Below are 26,924 nucleotides of genomic sequence, written 5' to 3'. Positions count from 1 at the left end.
AGTTTTTTGTTTTACAGAGTAGGTCGTAGCCTATTTCTCTCTTGATAAAGCTGTAGAAGTGGCTGATTTGTGTGAGGTCGACCAACTATTGGCTTGGTCATCAACCCGTGTACTGCATAGAGAAATCACATGTAGACATTTTGTAAAGTTTCTTGAATAGAGAAAACAGTATATGAAAGTAATAAACACATTGCTGAAAAGTACATTGTGTTGCATTGCTCTTTGCTTTATTCACATAAATCTTTGCCGTGTGAATTACTACTAAGTAATCAACACAAACAGCACATGACATAAGTCCCATTTCCTGTACACAAGTGGCAAAAGCAGGGATGTGTGAGCTTGCATTCAACTTGAATAAAACACGAAATGTTCCTGCCATTCCTTTGTTTTTCTCTTCTGGATAGCATACTCATTTTACAATGAAATCCATTTCAGAGTGATACACATTGTGATGTTTCTTACACATCTTGTGGTATTGTGCAGAACACATTACATTATACCATTTTGTACCTGGTTCTTACATAACATAGGAGGTAATGCTTGAGATTACTTAGCAATGTGTTGCGAGTGTGACTTGTTTTATGTCTTTTCTTTTTCTCTCCTTTTATTCCTAATTCCTCACTGCATGTACAGTACAAACAACTGCTTGCAAGAATACTGCATTTTCTCCTGCACATGTATACGGCGCACTTTTTTTCAAAGTGAGAAAATGTCAAAGTTTGTGTGTGCTTAATCCATGAAAACAAGTATATTTTAGCATTGTGCCACAGCAGATAAAGATAGCAGCTCGGATTGGTAGTTACCACTGGTGCCTTTCACTATTCTTAACTTTGATACAAGTAAAAAGAGTTAACTTCTTGGGGAAGAAAATGGTAAAAGCAAATACATGTATTCAGCAAATGCAACAAAATTTGATAAAGCTCTTGAGTGTAATGCTATGGTTGTATATCCATATTGGACATACATCAGTGCAGTGACTTTTGCACAAACATTTAGCAACTTTCTTACCAAAATGAGCTTGAACTTAGTCATGAAATAGAAAAACTGCTACTTGTGTAAAGGTCTACTTGTTGTCAATTGACAGCACTATGTGGACTTGTGTTCATGGATGTGTGTATGTGTTCACATAACATGCAGCTTCCAACATGTACATGTACTCTCATTCAAAATGTGCACAATCTGCTTCAAAAACATTTTGCCTTCATATCACACTTGACAATAATATGTTGTACATCCATAGATTAGAATGCTGACAAACAGTTGAAGACCAAAGGGAGAATTAGAGCACTTGCACAGGAGACCCGTTCAAGCACATGTATCCCCCAAACCCGTATCCCATACCCCATCTGGATTACTTTTTAGGCCAGAATGTTGTATAATATGGCAAATGTCGCAGGATACAATAAAATCCGTTGAGAAATGAGGCTAGTATGTAGCACATACATAGAATATGACATGTCATCCTATAAAAGTTTGAACAATGAGAGCGCTGGCAATGAAAACTTTTGTTACCTAGAATAACTTCCCATAGACCTCAATAGCAAGTTCGAATAAAATCCGACAAGAAATGTGGCTGATAGAGCATGCGCAAGAAATGTGACTGGCATCCAAGATGGAGCACTGAGGGCAACACCACCACAAACTGTTGTGTCCTACATGTATGTAGAATGACCATCCGTTCACCGATCCTTAGCAAGTCTGAATAAAATCCCATGAGAAATGAGGTTACATGTAGTATAGCACATACAAGAAATATGACATGGAATCCTTAAAAGTTGGAATAATGAGGGCGCTGTCAATGGAAACTTTTGTTACCTAGAATAACCCCCCACAAACCTCCATAGCAAGTTTGAATAAAATCCGACAAGAAATGAGGCTTATAGAGCATATACAAGAAATGTGACATGGCCTCCAAGTCGGAACACTGAGGGCGCCGTCACCACAAACTGTTGTGTCCTTCATGTAGAATGACCACCCATACACCTCCTTAGCAAGTCTGAGTAAAACCCAGTGAATAACATTCAAGTTACTGCATAAATAAGCATTTTTGCAAATTTTGATATGATCAGGGTGACCTTTGACCCTGTAAAAGGTGGAACAGTGAGGGCAGCATTATCAATAGGTATAGGTGTATAGATTTGACTATGATACATTTACATACCAAATTTGAAAAAAAAATCAGTCAAGAAACAAGGCCAGCGTCGCCCACACAAGCAGACCCTGTTAAATTTACCTTTTCATGTATAAAGACGAAACAAGCCAGGGCGCCATCACCAAAAACAAAGGCGTCTTCGTTTTACCATAATACACCTTCATGCCAAATTTGAAGATGATTTAAGAAGAACTGCAGCTAGTAGAGCACTCACAAGAAAATCTCTGCGGTGGACATGGACGCGGACGCGGCGGCGCAACAAGGCCAAATCCATAGTATCCTCCGAACTCTGTTCGGGAGATACAATTATAACCAGCAACCTTTACATTCATCTGAAACCAACCAGCAAGGATAAAAGTAAAAAAGAAAAGAACAAAAATCACACAGAGTATCAAAGGAGAAGAGACGAAAAGACACCAAGATAATAAATAAATGTGCATATCATATGATGCATTTTTATGGCTTGACTGTTTATTCTGTGTAACTAGAAGAGCACAAAAAGTGATTAAAAGCTTGAAGTTTCATTTGCTAAAATGCTCACCATTTTGTTTGGTTCAATTGTACAGATCGCGTGCACCGGCAAACAAAATGGAATACAGTATATAAAGGCAAGGAATAGATATAATGGATGGTTGTGGTGGTATTATGAACCACAAAGAAAACCTAATACAAGTGTGCAGGGGGGGGGGGGTCTGTAGTTTGCATATACAGCTGTCTGTATATATGCATACATATATCGTCGCTGGGGCGACAAGACCTCGTATCTCAAATTTTGGTGAAAATGACTTTTATAGATTAATGGTCAGATAATCGGGTAAGTAATGTCCTGTCCAAATCCTACCCCACAAACGAAGCCACCATGGCATGTCAAAGGAAAGGCTATCCCATTTGATATAGTGCTGTGGCTGCCTTTTTTTTTTCTCTCTCTCTCTCCTGAACATATGACATTTTTTTAGATACGTTGCCCCAGCGATGATTTTATACTGTACTGTATTGCTGTGTACTCAAGACTTTGATGCACAAGTAAAACAAGCATGGTTTGCCATGGTTTGTACATGACCAATTGCCACATTACCCTAACGAGATCACAAATTCTACAGCAGTAATTGCTGCAAAATCAGGTAATCATTGAAGTGAAACACGAATTGGACGTTTGTTTGTTTGTTTGTTTTTTAAATGAAAGTCTGGTATTTTCATTGGCTCCTGTTTATATTTTTAGTTGTGAAAACGTGCAATACATACCAACATTTAAAAAAAAATAGGAAATGGATGATTAGCAAAGTTCTGTTTAAGGCTTCTGTGATGACAAGTCACATGCAACATTAGAGTTCTCATCATAACCATATAAAAATGAAAGTAACCCCATTAAGAAAAAATGTTGAAATTGTGAAGAAACAGCATAAGTGCACTATACATCATTACGGGGCCATGATAGAAGAAAAAACAAAACAAACAAACCCACAAATATAAATACATGTCTTCAATTCTATCAACCATGACAAAGACAACTTCAACACCAGTGGCGGATCTCTTGGGCTGACAGGTGAAAATGTGATTTGCATAGAAAAATGCCATCATGGGTCAAGACCCCCACACTATGTTTCCAGCACCCTGTATTGGACTCTGCCCAACGTAGTTAAATAGTCAAAAGAATTGTCATTGGGTCAACCCCCCCAGCAAAAAAATAGATTTGCCTATGAACACTTCTTACTTTAACAATTTTTATGTACTTTAATGATTGTCCACTAAACTGTAGAATCTTAACCTGTTTCTCTTGCAATTTTCTGAGTGCCTTCAGTGCCCCCAAAACAAGATTCTTTTTGCCCGTCAACAAAGAATGGACAGGTTGGTAATCCAAAAGCAGTACATGTTTGCTTTCCATGGTCAACTGCATGCACCATGGAACAATGTAGAATATTGATCTGACGTAAAATATGAATAAAGCATGCACTGATAGGCTTGCAAACTCTATTGTTCTACACTGAGGGCACCTAAATGGGGTCAGTGAAAGTCAAAATGTACTGAGCTCAGTCTTAAATTGATGTCTATGTATGTATTCATACAAGTTTTATAGCAAAATAAGTGCACTACTACATTGGATAAAGGAAAATTAGACAAAAATACATGCAGTTTTGATAGTGAAAGAGAACAGATATTGACAGACGAAACTCTATTTTATCAAAGTCATTTTTCTGGTCAGTATAACACAAATAAACATGAATTTAGGCAATGAATGCACTCTTGTCTACATTTTGGTAACCTGATATACAGACAAGGTTCCATTACATCAAATGATGTATTGCCCAGGGGGCAAAAACAAATCGCATGTGTATTAAGCGCATAGCTCTAGCTCACAATACGCGCCACCTGCCTATCACGGGACATGACATGTCCCCCCTCAGAACCTTGTCTATACCATGTTCCCGTATATGAGTCGATGACACAGGAACCTAGTAAACCAGTTTTCCATAAAGAACAGGTTACTATTGGGTGGAGTTTTGTGGACAACCACAGGTTAATGAAACAGCAGAGGGGACATCACAATACCGGTATTCAAGATCACGATGGCAACTTAAATTGCCGCCCATGCATACAAAGTACCAAACACTTGGAATCATATCAGAAGACGCTTTCTGTTTTTTTAGACAACAACCAAAATCCTTCGCAGTTGCAACAGTGACAGGAATGTACAGGTAACTCGAATCACCATTAAAAAATTTCTCACAATTTCTCAGCAAGATAGAAAAGTGAACTGAAATATGTCTGACAGTAACAAAAGCTTCAAACACAGGGATCTGACCTACATTTAAATACACTAGTACCATTTGCACCTTCCTGCTGCTTGTGAAATGCTTACAAAAGGCAATGTCTTTATTCAATGATGAGTCATTTTCACAGCAACTTTATGCAGGAAACCCTGAAATGCTTGATTAGTGATTGTTTCAGACTTCAAATGTGCTCTCGGCAGCCACTGCCCTCGCTGAAAGGTAATTAGGGTGTAGACATGATGGCAAAGTTTACTCAGCTGATTCAAAAAGTAGAGCTGAAAATGGTACTTTTGGCCAAGACTTGCTCCTCTACTTGCAGAGATACTGGACAGTTCCTGCTGATCCAACCCTCTGTCTCTTCCTGGTAAGTCCCTGGTAGAAATCTTGAATATCAGTGGCTGTCACAACCTGCACGAGGCAAAAGGAAAGAACAAAAGTTAAGAGCCTGGTTACGTTTCCCCGCAGAGCTACAACAAATTGATGGCTAAGTGCGCTGAACAACATCGACAAGTCTGTGGGCTTACGGAACCATTATGATGAATTCTCTCCCATGAAAAGGATATTCTTGAAATTTAGTTTATAAATATCAATTTTGGATTTTGAGGGAGTTTTTAGTCTGACAGTATTGGTACATGGGCAGCAAATGATGCCTTGTTTTATGATTTGGACGGAAAAAATAGGTTTCCTAGTATATCCTTTGTAACAAGTTCCAAATACACTGTAAAATTTTCCATTGCCTGTAATACCATACCGATATGGTTGTCAGCTCTAATGCAGTTTTAGACACATAAAATAATCACATTATGATCATTCAGTACTTCCAAATTGTTGAATATTCTGTGACTTGTAACAAATTGTTCTAATGCTGAAAGTTTCACTTTTCCCTTGTCTTGTAATGAATAGACTTTACCTTGTCAAATCTATGCAGAAATCCTCGTCTTGTCATAATCAAAATGGCACCAACACATTTTACTGCACATCTTACATTAAAAGACAGGTTAGCAGGAACAGGACAATTCCTTAAAGTTGCATAAAACCAGACAGTAAAATATTTCGAAAAATGCCGATATAAGAATCAGTAATAACTACGTTTTGCAAAAAAAAAAAAAAAAAAAGGCTTAAGAAAATCTGAAACAGAAATAAAATTCTAATGTGAACAACAAAGGACTCAAATCATAGAGTATTTTTGTTCTAAACTCTTACTTGCAAAATGCTACCAATGAATATCAAATATTACTATAAACAGATAAAGCATGAGACCACAGAAATGTGGTTTCTAGGAATTGGCAGAGTACAAACAAGAAGCTGAGCTTTTGGGACTTTCTATGACTCTTCTCTCCTGATGCCACGGTTTTGATGTCCGTGACCTTCCATATCTTACATGATGAACTCGGTATGATGAGCTGACTTAGACTGGCTTACCTTTCCTTGCTCAACAAAGCCCTTCAGGAAGTCACTCAAGGCTGATTTCATATCTTGGTAACCTTTCAAAGAGATGAAGTGATCATACTATAAGAACTGAAGTCCATTTCAACGTTGCTTTCAGCCCCTAAGATCTCTAGGTATTGCTTCGCCACAAGAAATTAAGTAAGAATAAAACCTTCTGGCAAGAAAGACAATATGAAAACATTAAATTATCAAAAATATTGGGCTATCTGATAAAGCTTTTTATCATATATGAGCTCAAATGATTCATATGTCACCTACATTCAACTCAACTGATATATACAGAACTACCACCACTTCACATTGGCCAGCTCCGTTTGTCAAACTGAAACATTCTGCGGCAGATCAATGAGCACGATGGTCACATTCTGCCTTACCATGAAGCATTTCCACTTGCTGGACACGGTTCATGCTGGAGAGTGCCTCCATTCCCTGGTCGTACTGTGACCCCTTGCGCTTGACCTTCCCTCGCTCCTCGTACGCCACCACCGTGTCACCACCGTCTTGCAGGAATGCCACCCCTAGCCTTGCATACATGGCCTGAAGATGACAAGGGGGGGGGGGGGGGGATTAAGAGAATTCAAGTGCTCAAAGTTTCACATTTGTTTGTTCACCACTGCATCTAGATCACAGTTTAAAATTTTGTAGCACTGTGAGCAAGGAACAAGCCATTTAAGGAAAATATAAAGCCAATCACTTGTGAAATTCATATTTAATTTTAACCCCTTAATCGGAGGTCACATTTCTGGCAAAGTGCACACAAAGTTCTACTCACAGCTCAGGAAATTATAAGTACCGGTATGCCTCAGACAGACTGGTATCATGTGCAGAGAGTTTAAAAGTAAAAGAAATGTGAAAAAGTTAGATTTCTAGTACTGTTGCCTCAGGTTTATTTAAGTTTTACTGTATGGTATCGACCTACCTGACATTCATCACAGGAACAAAGTTTCTCCTCCATCCCAGTGGCCAGAAAACTGCTCCTTTGCTCTTCAAAATGTCCCTCATGCTCAGCTCAGTCAGTTGACAGAGCCTAGTTCCCTTTTCTTCATCGGCCAGGGCATCAGGGGTTAAATCCTCTTTCATTGACTGGCCATTTCCTTTGGATGCCGATGTAAACTGTTGGTCCCTCTGAGAGGAATGTCCCACATCTTTCTGCTCAGAGGACGGCCTACTGGACAAAGACATATCAGCCTGCGATGTGGAGGCGATGCTAGTCGCTGGAATTGCTTCTGTCTTCGGAGCTAGCGTCTGATTAGTGGCGTTCACAGCTGGCATATCACTCACGCTGACAGCGCAAGATGTCACTTCACACTCCCTGCCCAACTCTTTGCTGGCAAAGACAGTCCTTGCTGCTGTGGATTTTTGTGTAATTTCAGTGGAGAAACCTGTTGATGATGATACGCATTCAGAGGAGCCATCTGCTGGTGTTATTACAGATGGAGGATTCAACAGGGAATCGTTGGTTGGAGACGCAGTGTCTTTTACATCTGTGGAAATGGCATCGTTGGCATTAGCTTTCTCCAGTGCTGTAGTGCTGCTCGACACTACTGCCTCTGTAGTTTGTTGTGTGGTTGCTTCTGGTTTGTTGCTGCAAGATGTGGCTGAGTTGAAGCATGGCGTACCAGAATTTCCAGTTCCATCTGCCGGAGTTGTGCAAGTTGAGAGTCCATTGCTGGCGGGTTCAGCTTTCACTGCCCTGATCTCTGGATTGTCATTGAATGACTGACATGATCTGTTCTGTTCCTGTGAGTGTGATGTCACATCAATATCTGAAGATGTCTCTGCTACGGTCACTCTGGTTTCTGATGGATACAAGACAATATCAGTAAGATTTGGTACAGTATGTATCTTGGCACTGTTCTCTCTTCCATACAAAGTATCAAATCATAATTTGACATCTATAGAAGGAAAACCAGCAGAAGGCACCATATTTAGCCCAATTAGACCTTTTGCCATAACTTTAAATTTTTGATAAGGTAAAGGTAGATATATTATCTTGCAAGGCTTCCAACATAAACTATCAAACTACTTAGAGCTTTCAAAAAGAAACTTGAATGTTAAATGCATCCTTTTAAGTAATGATAATTCCCAAAGCAGGAAGGCTTCCTTATTTTAGTCAGGATGCAAGGATACAATTCATTTTTCAGAGTACTTCCTGCAGAATCCAGGAGACCTGGCAGTTCTATATCATAGTGTGTACACTATGTACCACCTTGCCATTTGAAATGCTTGGCTGACAGTCACCTTCAGGATGAAATTGCATTTCCAGCCTTGAGGTGGAGAATGTCACATTCAGCGACATACCTCGCTTTATAGTCAACAGAGAGTTTTCCATTTACAGGAGAAGTGAAAAATTTGCCTATATTTCTGGATTTCAGATTGACCTACCAATGCTGTGTACCCTGTATTTCCACAGGAAATCACACTGCTTCATGCAGCTTTCGCACACCATCTCTTGATAGTCGCTACTCTCAGGAATTACATCAAGTCCAAGATGCTGTAAAAATAAAACATTGATTAGTACAACTTTTTTTCCTTTGAACCCTAACCACACAATTCAGCACACTTTACTACATAATTTCAAAATCTCCCAGATAATTTGTAACCATATTTACAACAACAACAGTCATCATAATATATTAGAAAGGTAACACAATTTGCATGTATGGACAGTATTCTAACATTGTTCTACATTCTACATACTTGTCTGATATTATTTATCTCGTAACATTCAATTCAATTTTCAATACAAACAAAGCCATAACATCAAGTGAAGAAGTTAGCAAGCAGGACATAGTAGATGTAATGCCATAATTTAGTAAATATTACATATGTTACACAACTATGAATCTGCCAAGGGTGTATGCTGCAATGGGCAATCTATGAGATGGATGTGAATGTAAGTGCTGATGTAGACAGTGCCAGTCACAAGTTCATTAATTCATTATACTCACACGGCCGTGAAACCAGTCTTCGCAAATGACACACTGAATCATCTCGTCCTCAATCTGTGAACACATCAGGGTAAACATGAGTGAGACAGAATCTATTGATAGGCTGGTTTTGTTCAATTTCAAAGATACATCGTAGCTGACACAAACAGGGGCAGGTTTGTCTTAGATTCTCAACACATTCCGAGTAGGGCCTATTACTAGACATAAACAGGGATGGGATACGGTGCTCTGTTATGAGATTATATGACAACTGCTTGCAAATCACTTTTACATGACAATATTTTTTTTTCAGATATACAGTAGCCTTTTTGATAATGTGGGCAAATAACAACCACTGCAATAGTGCAAATACCTAAAGGATATTGTCATATCGATGTTTCTAATTGGGACACAAAGTAGAGATGGGTCCAAATATCGTGTACACATTAGTTTGGATGTCCTGTATGGAAAACATTTGCTACAGCTATGGTCCTTGGACTTTCCTCTAATATCATATCAATATGATCTTTGTAGACTACAAGTTGTAGATAATACATGACCATACTGCACATCATCAGTAATAAACACACAGGAATATGTGTGTGTGTGTGTGCGCGCGCGCGTGCGCGCATGCAGATGTGTGTGTGTATCACATCTATGTATAAAACAGCTGTGTAATACCAATTTTACAATTGAATTTATATAGAATCTGTCTGACCAAGTCCTCACTTTGACATGTATTATTGACACAAGTGTCATCAACTAATAGAGCCACTTGCTGGTTACATCAAAAGTATAACTTTCAGACATAATAGTATTGGCACTGCACATTCTAATGTTTCTAGAACCTGTTATGCTCAACACTGTACCTCATCTTCCGGATCTGGATAGGGCCTGTGACAGGTACAATAGAGGCCAGAGAAATTTTGATTGTAGTGATTTTCTGGATTCTCTGGTTGCTTGATCTGTGGTTAAACAAACAATGCAAACAAAACAAACAATTTTGTGGATGCAGTCCTTTCTCCATACTTGTCAATACATACATGTACATGTACTACAAGAAAACATGAAGAATCTTCCATTTCTTTCATTCTCTTTCTCATTCTTCTTAAGTCAAACTCATGATTGATAAAATGTCCCAATCAAAACTGCCCGATTCTTGACTTGACAATGACCAAGTTTCAATTTAATCAAGGGATATCACAAGCACAAAAAAAGACAAAATACACAAACAAAATATGTCAAAACATAATTGCGATTACCTTGAACAACTTGCAGGATAACTGAGGGAACTTCGAATTGCCACAGTCACATCTAAAGTTTCTGTAAGTTGTGAAAATGTGCAAATGTGATGTGAATTCATGAAGACAAAAAATTACAAAACATGCTCACCATATCATACATATCATAGATTCACAGCAATGCAGCAAATTAAAACTCTGTTTCATGACTTTATTCTTATAAGTGTGACAAATAAAACCTATTCCAAAAACTAGTATTCTCATATTCATTTTGGGCCATCTTCAGTGCCAAATGCACCATACAGCACAGCAGGTATTGTTATAAACTTATACACACTGTCAAGGGAACACAAACTTACCTTTTCGTGTACAACTCTACAAAATCATGGCCATCATGGCACTCGTAGCTGCATGCCAGACATATCCCTGCTGGTGCCTCATTCACACTGCTGCAAGTTTTGCAGGCATACAGAGCCTGCCTCTTGACATAACCCTGTCAGGTGAAGGAGAAACAACCAGTGGCAATAAATTTAATTCATCTTCACTCTCTTTGAAAATAGACAAAAAGCAAAACAGTTCTTTACTTTAATACTTTTGAGCCAAGGTTTTATTTGCTGGCGAAAACCATTCAGATTTAAAATTTTACATCATGACAGCACGTACAGTCTGTACAACGTAGATGATATGACAATTTTGAGATAGTACAACGGTAGCGGGAGTCAGCGTGCTTTATGGCGACTGACGCGATGCCGATGTGTTGTGCAGCGGCCAATGCATGCATACAGTATGCATGCATTGACAATCAATGACATTTTGTTTGTATGGAATCTACGTGTATGGTTGGACATATGATATGTAAGTTTACTACTCATCGACCGCCTTTATTTGTAACCACTATTTCACAGAAAATATTCAACAGATTTACCTCAATTTCGTCTTTATTTAATACTTTGGGAGAAAATACCGCAGATCCTTACCTCATGCTCAGATTGTCGCTCTGTATCCTACACAAGCTGTACTCATGCGCACGTAAATCTCGGCGATAAAGACACGGCAGTTGTTTTTTTGTTCGCCCATGGTAGCTCATTCTTTAAACCGACCGCCTGTTTTCCCATTGAAAAGCATGTAAATCCAGTGAATGGGTAAATATGTGTAATAACAATAATTATGTGTAGGCCTCTAGTATACTATTAACTATTTAATGAGGATCTTCTTCAATTGTTTTTCCTCATGTTTCCTCAGATTATGTGAATGTATGGTTATTTACCTCTCTCTGGAGCTCTGTGAGTGTAGGCTGCAGCTGTATCCCCTAATTTTTCTCGATTTGTATTCATGTTCGAATGTTCCAGCGTATTGTGCCCCGTCCCACGCGTATTTTTTATTTTATACGCGAGAAAGCTATTGCGCGAGGGTGGTCGATCTAAAAATAGGTGGTCGATAAATGTCGGACGATCCTGACGATCGGATGACACACGTAGCGTAGTAGACTTACTATATCTAACTGCGGCATGAATTTGGATAGGTGGGACTACAGTAAAGTGTAGGTAAAGCAAGCACTGGAAGCAGACTCGGGAGCAACTTCGTTTGATACTCAGGGGTTAATTATGTCTTGCTTACTCACCAAGGGGTATGTACAACATTTATCATCGCTGTCACCTAGGACGGCAGCTGCTTCCTCTTCGAGTTCATTACCCTCTTCTAGAACATCCAGCATAGAAACGACGACTGAATCGTTTTCCTCAGCCATGTCTGACTGTAAATTTTATACCAATAAGTGTGTATGTACGAGAGGCGCTAGGCGCAGGCGCACGCAGCGTCTAACGTTACGCTCTTTGCTAGCTGTATATATACAACGCCAACGCTAAACACCCAAGGTTTACGGCGCGGTGTGTGTGCATATTGCATGTGTGATGGTAGGCGACGGACGGTAACGCGCGCTGCGACGACATACACATGCACAGCGCGAACGAACAGCGAGCGACGCGACGCGACGGTCATGATCAACGTATTACGCTCGTTCGCGTTCGCTTTGGTTTCCTGTGATTGCGCAGGTAGGATTGGAAGAAAACCATAAGGGTGGTACTCTTGGACAACAAAGAGGATATAACCTCTTTTAAGGATGACAGTTATCTTTGTGCTGTGTGACGACAACACTCATGTACTTGCAAAGAGCAGATCGTTAAAGCCGTTAGCGTGTACGGGCAATAGGCTAGTGGCTTGGATAGGATTATGGCTGGCTAGCACTCATTCGCCTCCGCAGCGCACCCCAGCCCCCGACCCATCAGGCGCATCCCGTTCGATCGATCCGAAGCTCCACCACCACAATCCACGGGCATATCCGCGCATTGGCAGGCACGTGCATACACAGCACGGCTGCATAGCACCTGAAAGATGAGATGAGCTGAGGCGTGATGAGGACTGAGGTTTTCAACAATTTGTGCTAGAAGACCGGACTCACACTCACAGCACTCAATTGAGATCAAGACATCGACCCTCCTCTCCCATCCAGGACGTCTCGACGACACTGTACCTACAAATCCAAGTGTGTTTTCCCAATCAATAATACGACTCGGCTCATCAGAGTTGTTGTCATTCATGTTGATTCATTTTTCATGAAAGGGGGGGGGGGGGGGGTGGGGGGGGGGGGGGTGGGGGTGGTAACCAGGTCGTGGAATTGAAAGGTACGAGGGGCGGAGGGAGGATGGGTGTATCCCCCCCCCCCCTAGTACAAGGGAGATTTTGCACTCTGGTGCAGAGCAGAGGCAAGGGCGAATCCAGGAATTCCTTAAAGGGGGGGGGGGGGGGGGGAGATGGCGGTCTACATTTTAATGACATGTGCAATTTTCTGTTACCACTTCAATTAGCACACACTAAGGTAGGGAGATTTTAAAAAAAACCAAACTATATTTATGTTAATTTCATGAATACTTCTATTTTGGGGAAAAAAACCCCAAAAGGGTTGCCCCCCCCCCCCCCCCCCATCCATCACTGCAGCATACAATATGCAGTGGGTGAAATACTTGCAGTTTTCTATTTTAAAAAAGCCAAAAAATTCTTTGTTTTGAGTATTTTTATGCGTTCTGAGGGAAAAATATTATATTTGCCTGCACTCCCCTTCATGTCTTCGATGCCCTTGCATTTTTAGAATTCAAATAAAAATATCCCAAAAACACATTTTTGATGGAATTTGAGAAATTGTCAATCCCCAAAGTGTTCTTAAATCTTTGGAAGGAAACCAAGCGGGAGAAAAGGTTGCACTTTCTAAAATTTGCCAATCTAAAAGTGTACTAAGTCAAAAAAAAAAAAGGAACCATTTTCTACATCTCAGAATTATGGGGGCTAGGGGGGGGGGTGGGTAAAATGATTATAAACATAGACCTTGGATCTTGTTCTAGTGTAGATACTAGAGGTCTATAGAGTATTGACGTTAGGGTTTATTCTATAGCGTATAAAGCTTATATATGTGACCGTGCATCACAAAACGAACAAAAGTCGCACATACTGATTTTGCGTGAGGACTGAAAATAACTGAAATGGGCCAACCTACCCGATCTTGACTTTTTCATATTTTCTGAAAGAACAAGTCTTCTTTTACATTTTGCTAAAATTTGGGATCATAAAATGGGTAAGAAAGTATGTTTCTGTAGCAGTTTATCTCGAACATTTTTGGTAGAATATTGTGATTAGGTGTGTCTTGAGAGTCCCCTTTTCATTTCTCTAATAACTCTAATAACTTTTGAAAGGATAACGCTACTGCTTTGAAAGATGGCATTAATTATGGACATAAATGTGTTAATGAGGCATGCTGAATTTCAGTTTAATCTGATAATCCCTTCATTGTTGTTACTCCGGTGGTTTACTTCCTGTTTTTTTGTCCAATTCATCACTCTTCACTAAAAATTCATGTCTGGCGACTTTTTGTTTGTTTTGTGGTGCAGGGTCACATATGTAGATTCTAACTTGCTAACGAAAATTGCTATTAAGGTATTGAGTTGGCAGCGTTATCACTGATCAATGGGAACTTTTCAGTGCCATAGAGCTCAGAGAGTCTAGATGTTTGTGTTACAATGTATGTTTGTGCGAAATTCAAACCTGGATAAACCATTTTTTCTTTTTTGTGTGTGTGTGTGTTAAGACAAAACTAACTAAGAAGATTGTTTTCTTCCCCAACACGTTGCATTTATCACAAGGACACAAGGATCACAAGTACGGCTAAAAGTACAAGTAAATTTCATAGCTGACCCATGATCTATAAATTACAGCTGTTGTCACACGGCATTTAGCTCTCGAACAGCATTGCTGTCATTTGTGCCTTGATTAGACTTGGATCAAATTCCCTGCCCAGCAATTCAGCATTTTGTAATTTTACTTGCAGATGTTGAAAAGCATCAATCAGTTTATAATGCATCCCTTTTTCCAGGTAAATACTGAACTACATGCAAGCAGTACATGACCAGACCATCGAAATGGATCGTGGTGACTCCGACGATGGAGGAGGATCAAGATCTGATCTTGAACAACAGGCCGATTGGGCCAGTCCACCTGATTCAGAGGACTCTAGTTTCTGCCTTTCGCCGCTGAGCCCTCTTCCTTATGAGGATGAACATCCCAATAAGTATGTACCCTGGGAGTTGAAAGCGTATCCACCAGAGATCACCGAAGCATGGACCAAGGTGTATAATGCCATTGCATTGAGGAACAGTATTGACCTGACATCAAGTCTTGAGAAGCTGTCCACAGAAGGTGATTGCATTCCACTTCAACATTATGTAAACAGTGTCAGCTGACCAGATTGCATTCCACTTCAACATTACGTATTAACAGTGTCAGCTGACCGAAAGATCAGTCTGTATTTTATCGTCGAGGCTATGTTCTGTGGACACTCGTTTGGCTTCACGGAATTCCCTCCGAAGGAGGACTGTATGATGGTCAAAAAATGTTATAAAACTCCTGTGGACAGATAGATATTTCAGTCTATGTCAGGAGGGACCAGGTTTTATTAGGACTATGGATCTACAACTTGTGTTGAGTTGGGTCGTATTGAGCTGAAAGAAACCAGTTTCAAAGCCTCAAGTGGCTCAGTTTTATGATTTACTTTCATCGCAGGATGCATGAGAAGAAAGAGTCTTGCAGCTTTGTGTTCTCTCTGTAGTCTCAGATTTGCGAATTTATTTATTCATATGTTGCTTGTAGCTAGGAATTATGCTTTTATTTTTGTGTGTGTGTGAGAGAGGAGAGAGAAAGTGTGTTTTGGGTTGTTTTATTTTTGTAGAGCAGTAACCGAAATATTACAAGGGAAAAAACCCAAGGTTCAGAATCTGCAGTTAATACAAATTAGATAGCAAAATTGACCCTTTCTCATAAATACACTGTAGTGGGACTTCGTAATTTGACCAGTTGCCACTTGCTTGAAGTACAATGTAGACATTCACACACACTAAGTATCCATGCCGTATTCTGTACTCGTTTCCCTCTAGCATTGTCACTGTTCTATGGGAGGATGCTTTATTTCTTATTACTGGTTAAATGGTATTTTGTCATTATACACAGGAAAAACCTAATTGTACAATGTGTTAATTTGGTAGGTTACTTCCTATTGTGGTAATATATTGACCAGAATCATACTGCCCAAGTGCATCATGTAGAAGTAGGTGCAGGATATCACTGAAATAACTGAATACTGTACCGGCGGTACTTGTGTCAGAACGATTTACAATACATCCAATTTTCTAGCAACTGATCTAGTTACATGCATGGTATTAAAAGCAAACACAAATATCCCTCCTTATACCTGTTAAACAAGATAATAAAGTACCATAACATGAACCCCAGTGAGAAACTTTATCAAGTGCATCAGATTTTATACATTCCTACTAATCAATGTGACCGCAGTGCTAGACCAGCCAAATGACGATGGGGAGACGCTGCTGTACATGGCTGCCTCCAGAGGGCTCCCCCTTGTTGTTGAGATTCTTCTCAAAGCAGGAGCAAACCCAAGCAAACGGGAAACGTATTACACTGACAGATCTCCATTGATGATAGGTAAGTCCAGTCTGGAACTACATGTAGTTTAATAAAAGGATAATTTGTTTTAATTTGCAAATAGTTCTTACAAAATTCCAAGAAGCCAAGAAATTTGGTCAGAATGAAAATTGCTAAGGAGTGAGCACTTAATGTGAACAAAAGTGCTAGAGAGGAAACTTTTGAACTATTTCAGTAGGTTTGTAAGCAATGCATCATCATACGTGTCTAATTTACATGATTGATACGATATCATTATTTACAATCATTTTAATGCAACTTCAATTTTGTTTATTTTTCTGCTTCTAAGACACTGCAGTCTGCAAAAGCTTCAAAGATATTTTGTTACATTATTAGTGTTTATAACTTAAGTGAAATAAAAAAATGTGCCTAGAGCTCAACAAGCAGATTAATGATAGGAATATCAAATTTGTGGAAACAATTATTAAATCTTAATGACAGCAATTTGCTCACCTGTGCTGAGTATTCAGCAATCTAACACTTCATACTCATTATACAACACAGGGCCGGCACTGCATTTCTAAAAGTGAGGTTGGGGGCAGTTTATATTTCTGGTGCCACTTCAGTGTTTCATGGATTGATTAGCTGACGAGCAAAAAAAAAAAAAAAAAAAATCTTACCTTACTTTTCCGGTGCCACTTTGTACTTCTTTAAAACTAAAATGCTAATAAACATGCAGAAATATGCATTAGGCAATTAAGTTTTTATTTTTGAAAGATTTAACATTAAGTTCTAAGCTTGTTTAACAATTATGTATAATATATGTGCTCAAGAGGGTTACGGTAACTTGTTTTAATGAGTTCACATTAATACCCTTTTTCAATCTGGGGTTTTGATAACAAGAAGATTTGAAAAAAAAAACAACTTGGAAGTATTTTTTTTTTTGTACAACATTTCTTATGAAATACAGCTTAAAGTTGTTTACCTCTTTGGGTGCCATGATGTAAACCCCCTGTGTGCCACATTATTCTTAGACACCAACGTAGTCATACTTTGAGAAAACATTTTGTTTTTCAAATCTATGTAACTTTAAAAAGAAAAAAAAATTGTTGAGCTGGACATGTAGCGCGCAAAGTTGTAGAGAAAATGCCAAGCTTTGCTTTGATGTAAATTGCATGTCAAATCTATAATTGATTTTCTTTCAAACGACCCGTAGCTCCATTACTGTAAAGGCCTGACTTTTGCACACAAAACAGTGGGAGAAACTTAGAATTTACACACAAATCCAATAGGGAACACCCGATTACTCGTCAATCACCACATAAAATGCAAGCTAAATGTGAGAGGAACGGAATCACGAGAAACGCGTTCATTGTATTGTCGCATTTGGCGATGTATCGATCGGTTTTGGCGGGTTTGTGCATTTGAGCAGAATATGCGAAGTTGGCACGCCGTCAACTGAGTCGGATGTGCGAACGTGGCACATAAAAAATTAAATCAAGGACCTTCTCGTTGGTCTCTGTATATTATCCAAACTCTATAGAACAACAGCTTGAAGCATGAGACATCAAAGCCAGTGAAATGCTAAGCATTTAATTGTCTTGCTATAGAACTTTTAAGTAATTTTTGCACAAATTGCAAAGATATTCCACTCCTTCTCTAACACCTCTCTGGTTCTACAAGTATTGCTGCTTTCGCTCAATCCTTATTGTATCCCCGAACAGAGTTCGGAGGATACTATGGATTTGGCCTTGTTTATGATTTGGCTTTGAGTTCCTTTAACAAATTGACAGCATAGTTAGCATCCTTGTTTATGAGTGAATTTTGCAGGTTGAAAAAGGATGCAGTACCCACAGTACAAAATTGTTTTGTTTGTTTTATTTGATCTTTCATGATTAATATGTGCATTTCTGATCCAAGATGCTGTATTTATCATATCCTAATTATATTTTATAGAATAATATATGTATATATTTCTCTTTTTTAACCTATTGAATGTGTGATTTTACTGTCTATCAGTCCATTTTCTTCAGGTCTGAGAAGGTTGACACCCATGTAGTAGGCACATTGTAGGGTAAGATTCTGCTGTTCATAAACTGCTCTTTGTTACTGCTTTTAAGGAATACGACTTCAGTAAATGTGTCTTGTTTTCCTACAAATGTAGCTGTGGAACAGTGTCATGTGGCATGTGTGGAGAAGCTGCTGGAAGTAGTGGACGTGAACGAAAAGAATGGCAAGGGATTCACAGCCCTCTTCAGTGCTGCGCAGTGTGGAGTGGGGAGGCAAAATATGCGGCAATTGGACCCCCTGAGGTGGAAGGAGAAATGGAGGATCATACAACCTAGGAACAAGATCATCCTAGAAATGCTCCTAGATAAAGGTCTGTGGGATGCAGTCTTTCTTGGTCATACTAGTATTAGCGACTAGGCAACAACATGCAGAAGGCAAAAGAAAATTTGGCCCATATGGTGTATACATGTACATGTACATTCTATAATTATTTCGTTAGTGCGACACCATGAATTCCTGTAGCCTTCTTAGTGATGACAGCACATGGGTTTTACCAAAAATGTACAATTCATAAGTTATGAACAGATTGACAAATTTCCTTAGAATTCATTCATGGGTTCTGATGTTTTTGCGATCACTGCCATCATATTTTATACCACTATATGTTTGGTGTAAATTTCCCTTTAACAAAAAGTCATAAAATCATCGGTGAGCTTGTTATATGAGACTTCTGCTATATTAATGTCTTCATTTCCCTGACTCTAAGGCAGTATCAGATGATCAAAGACAGTTGCAATAAAGTTCTTAAGATGATCTTATCTGAGATGGCTGTGGCTGTGAGAAGAGAAGAAGACCCATTTCACACAGTGGGACTTGTGAGACAATTTGGCAAATAATTGAATTCATTATCAAGAACCACAATGATGGAATGAGAAATGCAATGGCGGATCCAGGGGGAAGTGCACCAGGCACCCTTAATTTTTTGCTTTCAAAAAAAAAAAATGAAAAAAAAGGGGGTGCATGCTCCCCTTTAATTTTGTGGAGGCGCCCCCTCTTTACGGAATTCCTGGATTCACCCCTGAAATGTGAATATTATTCACTAGAAAAGAATGGGATTTCTGGGGACAATATACAGCACAGTTAGGATATAGACATTATTTTGTGAATGTCTGTGAACTCACAAAATTTGCAAAAATTAAATCGCCTCAAGAAAACTGCATTAACAGCAATTAGACATTAGTCAATCAACATTGGTGCCAATGATTTTCAGTCTCATACTGTGACATCAGTTCAGAAATAAGTAATAGGAGTTTATAGAGGTTGCTGTCCTGATATTTTGTGTTGCTGTTTTGGTTTTGAATTACATAACATAATTGTTGGCACACCTTGTATCGTTTTCAGTGCTGTCAAGCACTGGCGTGGAGACTGTCTTCTGTTTCCTGTTGAAGATGAGCAATTTAATGTGTCTTGTTTCACACACACCCTCTTTATGTAACTGACCAGCTCAAAACCCACTCAAAGTAGGCCAAAATGAACTTTCTTTTGTCGGATAGGACTTGAAATTGAAGTCCCATGTGTGAGAGAGTCACAATTCACACATGTAAAATATACCCCTTCATTCATTCAGTGGAACAGGGTGGTCCACAAGGGGTTTTAGCATGTCGCTGCAACATGCTAAAATTCTTGTGCAACATCCTAAAAAGCCAGCAACATGCTATGCAACATCCTCAAGAAGGTACTTTAGATATTTGTGTGCAAAACATGAGAGAGAACATTAAATGTAAGCAGCACAAAGAGAGATAAGCAGCAAAATATTGCGTACTATGTACTCATCGTGTGCGCTCCGCGCATATTCAATTTCTGCAATATTCTCAGATTCTAAGCTTGCAACATGCTAAAATTTCAAGTTGTGGACCACCCTGGTGGAAAGAGCAGGGTGCATGCCCCGGTGAAGTAATCTGCCCCAAGTACTCACAACTTGGCCCCATGGAAGACCTGCTAGTGCAGCTAAATATGGGCTATCCAGCCATCTTGTCTGATGGAAAATAAAAACAAACGGGCAAACAAACAAAAAGAGTGAGCTCTAAGCTGAAAAATTATTCATAACCTAGTAAATTTGGATGATCCTAACTAGTTCTAAATGTGATTGCAAGAAGGGAAAGTTGGTAGGTGCACTCTCATAAAATGGGAGAAAAAAGGATTTAAAATCGTCGGTTGAGAATGATAAGGGCGTTAAGTTGCCACTAAACCCATAGTGTTCGAAATAACTTAACTCCCTTCTCATTCTCAACAGACGAAATTAAGGTCACTCTGGCATACTGTGCAGAAGTATCAGTGAAGACGTTCTATTTTCCAGTTAGAGCACTACCTGTCCGAAAATATATGGACCGGAAAAAAATGCCCATGTCTTGATTTCGTTTTTTTTTTTTATGCCGCCGAATTTTGACAGTAGGTAGAGAAAAGACTACTCTCCCAGTTGAGACAAATTGTAAAAAAAAAAAAAAAAAAAAATGAGTATGTCAACCTAAATGAAATAATACTTTGGTCCATTACATAGAATCGTAGTCTGCAACTTTTTGCAGGTTGTGAGCTGGGTGGTCACATTTGCAATCATGGAGGTACTTCTGAACAATCGCTTTAGTAACCTGTTTTTGTTGAACATTTCGTTAAGACTTTATCTTAAATAGTAAAACAGAAATGATTTATGTTTTAATCATTGAATGACATCAGAGAAATAACGGTGACAGCAAACAAACATTCCAGATACAGTACTCAAACACAACGTCTTCAAAACCATGCTGATGCAGGAGAAAGTACTGACCTCTGAAACTCCTAGCTTCACACAGTTAAGTGTGTACACATATTTCAACAAGTCGTAGTTATGAAAACCACTTTCAATTATAAAGAAAGCTGGATATCTCCACATTTGGCATTAGTATATCTTTTTTGTGCTCTTCCATTTACAGGAGCGGATGTGAATGTTAGAGCCAACTATGACCATACCCCACTGAACTCTGCTGTGTGTGATGACAATGACTATGCTGTGAGGACTCTCCTGGAGTGGGGTGCTGATCCTCTTGCGTATCCTAAGTCTTCTGCTACCTGTATTGCCCCAGCGAGAGTCACACTCCTTGATGATGCTGTTTTTAGGGAATGTTCGGCGTAAGTGATGCCCGTAAACGGTCGGCCTGTCATTGAGACAAAGTCCCATACTAGTGACATTACCTTACAAAGTACAAATAAGCGAAGTTTAGTGGCAAACATCAAGGTTACGTTAGTATACAAGCACAATAAACTCCAGAGTATAACTCAGAGCTTTGCTTTATTAAAGCATATAGAGTTTCACAAATGATGTGCAAGTAGATGTTATAGGTCTTTTACTTGATCCATAATACTTGTGACTTCTTAGCTTCTCTTTATCACAGAAAGGTATTACTCTGAATCCATCTTGTGCATTTGATGCTTCAATAACTTGCTGTTGTTGTAAGTAGGAATCACAACAGCAGAAGTCTGCTAGCCAATAGCTTGCAAGAAGTGCTGAAAATTGGTGGATTTGGTCAAACTGTGAGCAAGTAATGGTCATGCTGTCCTGTAGAACTTTCCAGAATTCAGGGTCATATTGTAGCTTTCTGCTGCGGATACAGAATTATTTTCTGAATGCAACTGAATGTGGTATTTAAGATACAAATGAGATAGAGTGAACTTAGAGGAACTCTTGCAGTTCTCTTGTTAAATCTCTGAAGTTCCTAGGGAGAAAGGGGGGGGGGGGGGAGGGCACATTATGTCCCCTGAATAATTTCTTTATTATTTAATGAATCATTGACATATTTGGCACATGGGTAGAACAACTCAAATGCTACCTGACTGGACCCTTGAACTTTCTCAAGGTTACTCATTGGGGGTCCTATGATTTACTACAATATAAAAGAAATGCATAGAAAATAAGCTGAAACCATGTTTTTCTTCATAATTTCTGTATTGTTTAATGCATCACCTTGATATTGGCACATTTGTAGAGCAACCCAATTTCTACATGACCCTGCCTTTGCACTTTTTCATGATGACCCATGGGGGGGGGGGGAGCTATTCACTATAAAGAAATTGTTAGAAAATATGCTAAAACCGTAAGATTATGTTTTTCCCTCGATATGGTTTTATCATTAGACCTATCACTTTCACATATGCCACAAAAAAAGAGCAATTCAAACTTGGTATTATTATGGTTTAAATTTCTCAAGGTCACCACATGGGACATTATTCATTGAAATGTAAAGAAATTATTAGACCTGTGATGTATTGTTTGGCATAGAGACATGTATACAATGTAGGTATCACATTTCATACATCCATAATATTGGAAATCTTGAGTGTGCAGATTGGTAATATGAGAAAAACATTGATACATATGTATGGGCACTAAAGGCAAAACTTGTGTGAAAGATTCAAAATGATAAAAAGATGACAGGTAAATCTTTGGAAAATACTGTTTTTTTCAATTATTTCTTTTATATCTATTATTTGGATGCCTCTTTGTCACATAAAGAATAAAGGTAATAATGAGAAGACCGTGTCGGGGATCATTAACAACCATGATTTATATTTTGGTCCTTCAGCAATTCCAGCATATAAAACCCCATTTTATTCACTTTTATGTTGTTACAGTCTGTAACTGGAATTTAAACAGAAAAACATGCAAGGTCCAACTGACATGGTTGTCAGTTTATTGTTGTCGTGGCAACCAGTGATATCGGACAGAGTAACAGCAGGGGAAATAATGGTAGGGAACACAATGTGCCCCCTCCCCACCCTCCCCCCCCCCCCCCCCCCCCCCCCCCCCCCCCCTCAGCTTTATAGGGTCAATGCTAGAAGTTCTCACATTGAGTTTTCAAAACCATGCCATCCTGAGCCTGTAGGCCATTAAGAGAAATAGTTTGAGGAAAAATGGGATAAGCTTGAACAAGATAGCCTGTACCAGCCAGTCAGAGACTACATTTCACATATGTATTAGCTAACCTGCATGGAATTAAAATCAATTAAATGCTTGATTCATTTTTTGCAATCCCTCTTTAGGTCTTTAAGAGTACTGCTAGAGAAGTGTTCATCCTACAAGGAACTGATGTCCAATGACAACACAATGCGCCTAGCTGTAGCGTCTGGCCAAATGGACATGGTTAAGTGCTTAGTTGAAAGTGGCTTTGATGCAGACCTTGGAGTGAAACTCCCATCAGATGAACTGGAACAATACCGCCTATCTGACAAAGCCCAACCAGTTCTTGCCACATGGGCTTTGGACAATGAAGAAATGGTGACATATCTCTTAGAAAAAGGAGCATCCCCGCTCTGCAAAGGAATGCCATTTTGTCCCCCGTTTGATCATTGTCCATTGTACGTGGCATTTGTGAACAGTAGTACATGTACCATACTGAGACTTCTCCTAGAAAGGTGCGCCGAACTCACTCATGTGAATCTTTCAGCTTCCAATGTGCAGTTTCCAGTAGAAGATATTTGTGTGTGGCAGCAACCGTCATCAAACTTCACCCTCGTTATGAATGCTGGACTCCAACTCGAGATGGAATCAGCACCATTTAATATGCTGGAAGAGAACGAATGTGAAGAAACTTTTGCAGAGGTGTTAGAGGCTTGGTGGGCATACATTGACTTTGTTCCAAGATCTCCGTATCTGCTGAAGCTCTTGGGGTCCCGTGCAGGTAGGTACATATTTATACATCATACATCTATGCAAAATGGAGGATGTAAGCATTGGCATACTCATATTTGAAAAGACTACTATTGAAAATTAAAGGGACTGTACGGCACTGGTTGAGATGGGGATTCATGTTTTGAACATTCCTAAGTGAGATAATGAAAAGCCTCTTATGAAATATGAAAGAGCATGTAATTTTAAGAAGGATTCAACGTTTATTTGATGAAAATTGGTTTTCAAATGGCTGAGATATCAAAAAAAGTGTTAATAATAAAAGGCGACATGCAACAACTGTATTAGGATCTCTTTGTTTCACCTTGTTTTTGGATATCTCAGTCATTTCAAAACCGATTTTCATCGAATAAACTTTTAATACCCCTTAGAACTGCATGCTCTTTGACATCTCATAGAGTGGTTTCTGAATATCTCACAAAACGTTAAAAGCTAAATCCTCACCTCGACCAGAACTGTACACACCCTTTAAGTCAGTTTGGTCAGTTTTATACATACATGTATAGAGCACTCAGTGAGGAATAACATAAAGCCTTCCCCTGAACTCTGATGATTGTTAATTTGTCTGTCATGTCTGGAAAGAAGGAAATGATATAATACTGACTCTGAATTTCATTGATCACAATATCATGTGCTACTTATATTGTGTATTTTCAGGAATTTCTGCTGTAAAACTTGTTAAAAGTGCATTTCTAAGTAGAAAGTACTATAAAACCAGAAGTGTTTGCATTTTTATGCCTCCGCCACGAAGTGGTGCTGGAGGCATTATGTTTTCGGGTTGTCCGTCCGTACGTCCGTCCGCTTTCGTTTACGCGATAACTTGAGTAATATTTACTGAAATTTTACCAAATTTGGTCCAAGTATGAAGTATGATGGGGCAATGATTTGAGTAGATTTTGGGTGAAATCGGCTAAAGGTCAAAGGTCAAAGGTCAAATCATGAAAATGTATCCGTTTACGTGATAACTCAAGACTGTATGGAGCAAATTTCACCAAACTTTGTTGGAGGATGATGTATGATGGGACAATTACTTGATTAGTTTTTCAGTGAAATCGGACAGAGGTCAAAGGTCAAAGATCAAGGTCAATTCCTAAAATGTATCTGTTTACGTGATAATTCAAAATTGGATGAAGCAGCTTTCACCAAACTTGGTCCAAGGATGATGTATGATGGGACAATTAGTTGAGTAGATTCTAGTGACTTTGACAAGAGGTCAAAGGTCAAGGTCAAATGCTAAAAATGTTGCTATTTCCCCCATATCTATGCAATGCCGCAATTATTTTCTTGAAACTTAGTGTAGACATGTACTACTGCGTAAAAATTCTCCAGAGAGAGTTTCATGTCATAAGGTCAAAGGTCAAAAGGTCAAAGGTTAGGTGAAAATGTTGCAATATCACTTTTCTCGCAAATGGTTCAATGTATCTTCATGGAACTTGGTACATATGCATGTACTGACTGGCAGGGATTATCTAGGGAATTTAGGGGTCATGGGTCAATAGTCAGGGGGTCAAAGGTCCAGGTCAACTCCTCTAAATGTTACTATTTCCCTCATATACTAGTATATGCAATGATTGCATTATTAGTTTTAAATGTACATGTATTACTTAATGGAGATTCTCTTGGAAATTTCCAGCCAGAAGGTCAAAGGTCAAAGGTTAAGGGTCAATGGTCAGGTTTAAATGAAAAAATATATATATTTTGTACTGTAATTACACTCTTTCTTCATACCTTGAAAATTATACTCAATGCATAAACTTATAATAAGGTCGGTCAGAAGTTAAGTAAAAATTTTCAATTCCCCAAATATGTGTACCTGCACTCTTTAATAGACAATTATAGCAAACCCAGTTCGTGGAAAGTGAACTGTCATCACACATTGTGAAGACATTGTACTATACACCTATTGGGAGAATCATGCATTATGGCGGAGGCATCAGTCGCCGTAGCGACATTTCTAGTTTAATTTTGCAAATTTCATGAACCAAGATTCGCGAATAAAATGCATGCACAAATTCTTGGCTTCACCATACATTAAATACCATTGGCAATTTGCGAACATTTCATGCCACAAAAAAGGCTGGTGGTTCCAATTCACAAAAAATTTATGCTGTGCATATTTCTTGCTTTACAGTAGGTTATTATAATTTTTTACTAGAATACTTAGGCAGTTTAGCTGCATACTGGTGCAAGGTAAGATGCCATTTGCAAGAATGGTCTTTGCTTCATCATTCTCACAAGCATGCTCCTTCAGATCTGAGTGAAACCCGGTATTCCACCGCCACTTTCACATCGCCGTCCTTATTTACCTCAATCTTCAGAAACTCCTCGTTCCCTGTCGCACCTGTGCAGGGTGGCGGTGCGTAGGTGCATCAGCTTCCCTCGTCTGGCCAAGAAATCAAGATCGGCTGGCCAGCTGCCTGTCCCTCCGCCTTTGCAAGATTACATCATGCATGGCTGACCTGACAACCCTTCGTCTCTGGTGATGCTCTATTAAAATGCCATTTAGCCAATCATCAAACATCCAGATGATGGAGCACTGTCCAGTTTAAAAGGAAAGGAATAAGGGTCTGAAATCTTTCTCAACAAAGTCCATACATGGCAGACTCTTTGATATTGATACTAGTATGCAAGAAATATTTATGAAAACATACAGACGTACGATTGGATATCACAGTT

General features: G+C 39.1%; 2 protein-coding genes across 2 annotated transcripts; one reads left to right on the top strand and one right to left on the bottom strand.

Moving 5' to 3' along the window:
* Window positions 1-4,966: 4,966 nt before the first annotated feature.
* On the bottom strand, window positions 4,967-12,289 carry LOC139734600 (putative E3 ubiquitin-protein ligase UBR7). The gene is given in 11 exon segments (XM_071645384.1): window positions 4,967-5,328; window positions 6,343-6,404; window positions 6,744-6,906; window positions 7,289-7,317; window positions 7,320-8,168; window positions 8,755-8,863; window positions 9,321-9,374; window positions 10,169-10,264; window positions 10,562-10,622; window positions 10,900-11,033; window positions 12,162-12,289. Coding segments are annotated over 11 exon segments (1,782 nt in total). The 5' UTR covers window positions 12,288-12,289; the 3' UTR covers window positions 4,967-5,229.
* LOC139734599 (uncharacterized) lies at window positions 12,120-26,706 on the top strand. The gene is made up of 7 exons (XM_071645383.1): window positions 12,120-12,167; window positions 14,961-15,283; window positions 16,433-16,582; window positions 18,687-18,902; window positions 21,499-21,694; window positions 23,603-24,240; window positions 26,567-26,706. The coding sequence occupies exons 2-7, from the start codon at window positions 14,977-14,979 to the stop codon at window positions 26,704-26,706; spliced, it is 1,647 nt and encodes a 548-aa protein (XP_071501484.1). The 5' UTR covers window positions 12,120-12,167; window positions 14,961-14,976.
* Window positions 26,707-26,924: the final 218 nt, after the last annotated feature.

The sequence above is a fragment of the Diadema antillarum genome, unplaced genomic scaffold (assembly GCF_040938485.1).
Source record: "Diadema antillarum isolate AM-2024a unplaced genomic scaffold, OU_Dant_1.0 seq00000533_RagTag, whole genome shotgun sequence".
NCBI classification, from domain to species: domain Eukaryota; kingdom Metazoa; phylum Echinodermata; class Echinoidea; order Diadematoida; family Diadematidae; genus Diadema; species Diadema antillarum.
Note: the sequence above shows the minus strand (reverse complement) of the source record. Positions and strands in the feature narration are given on the sequence as shown.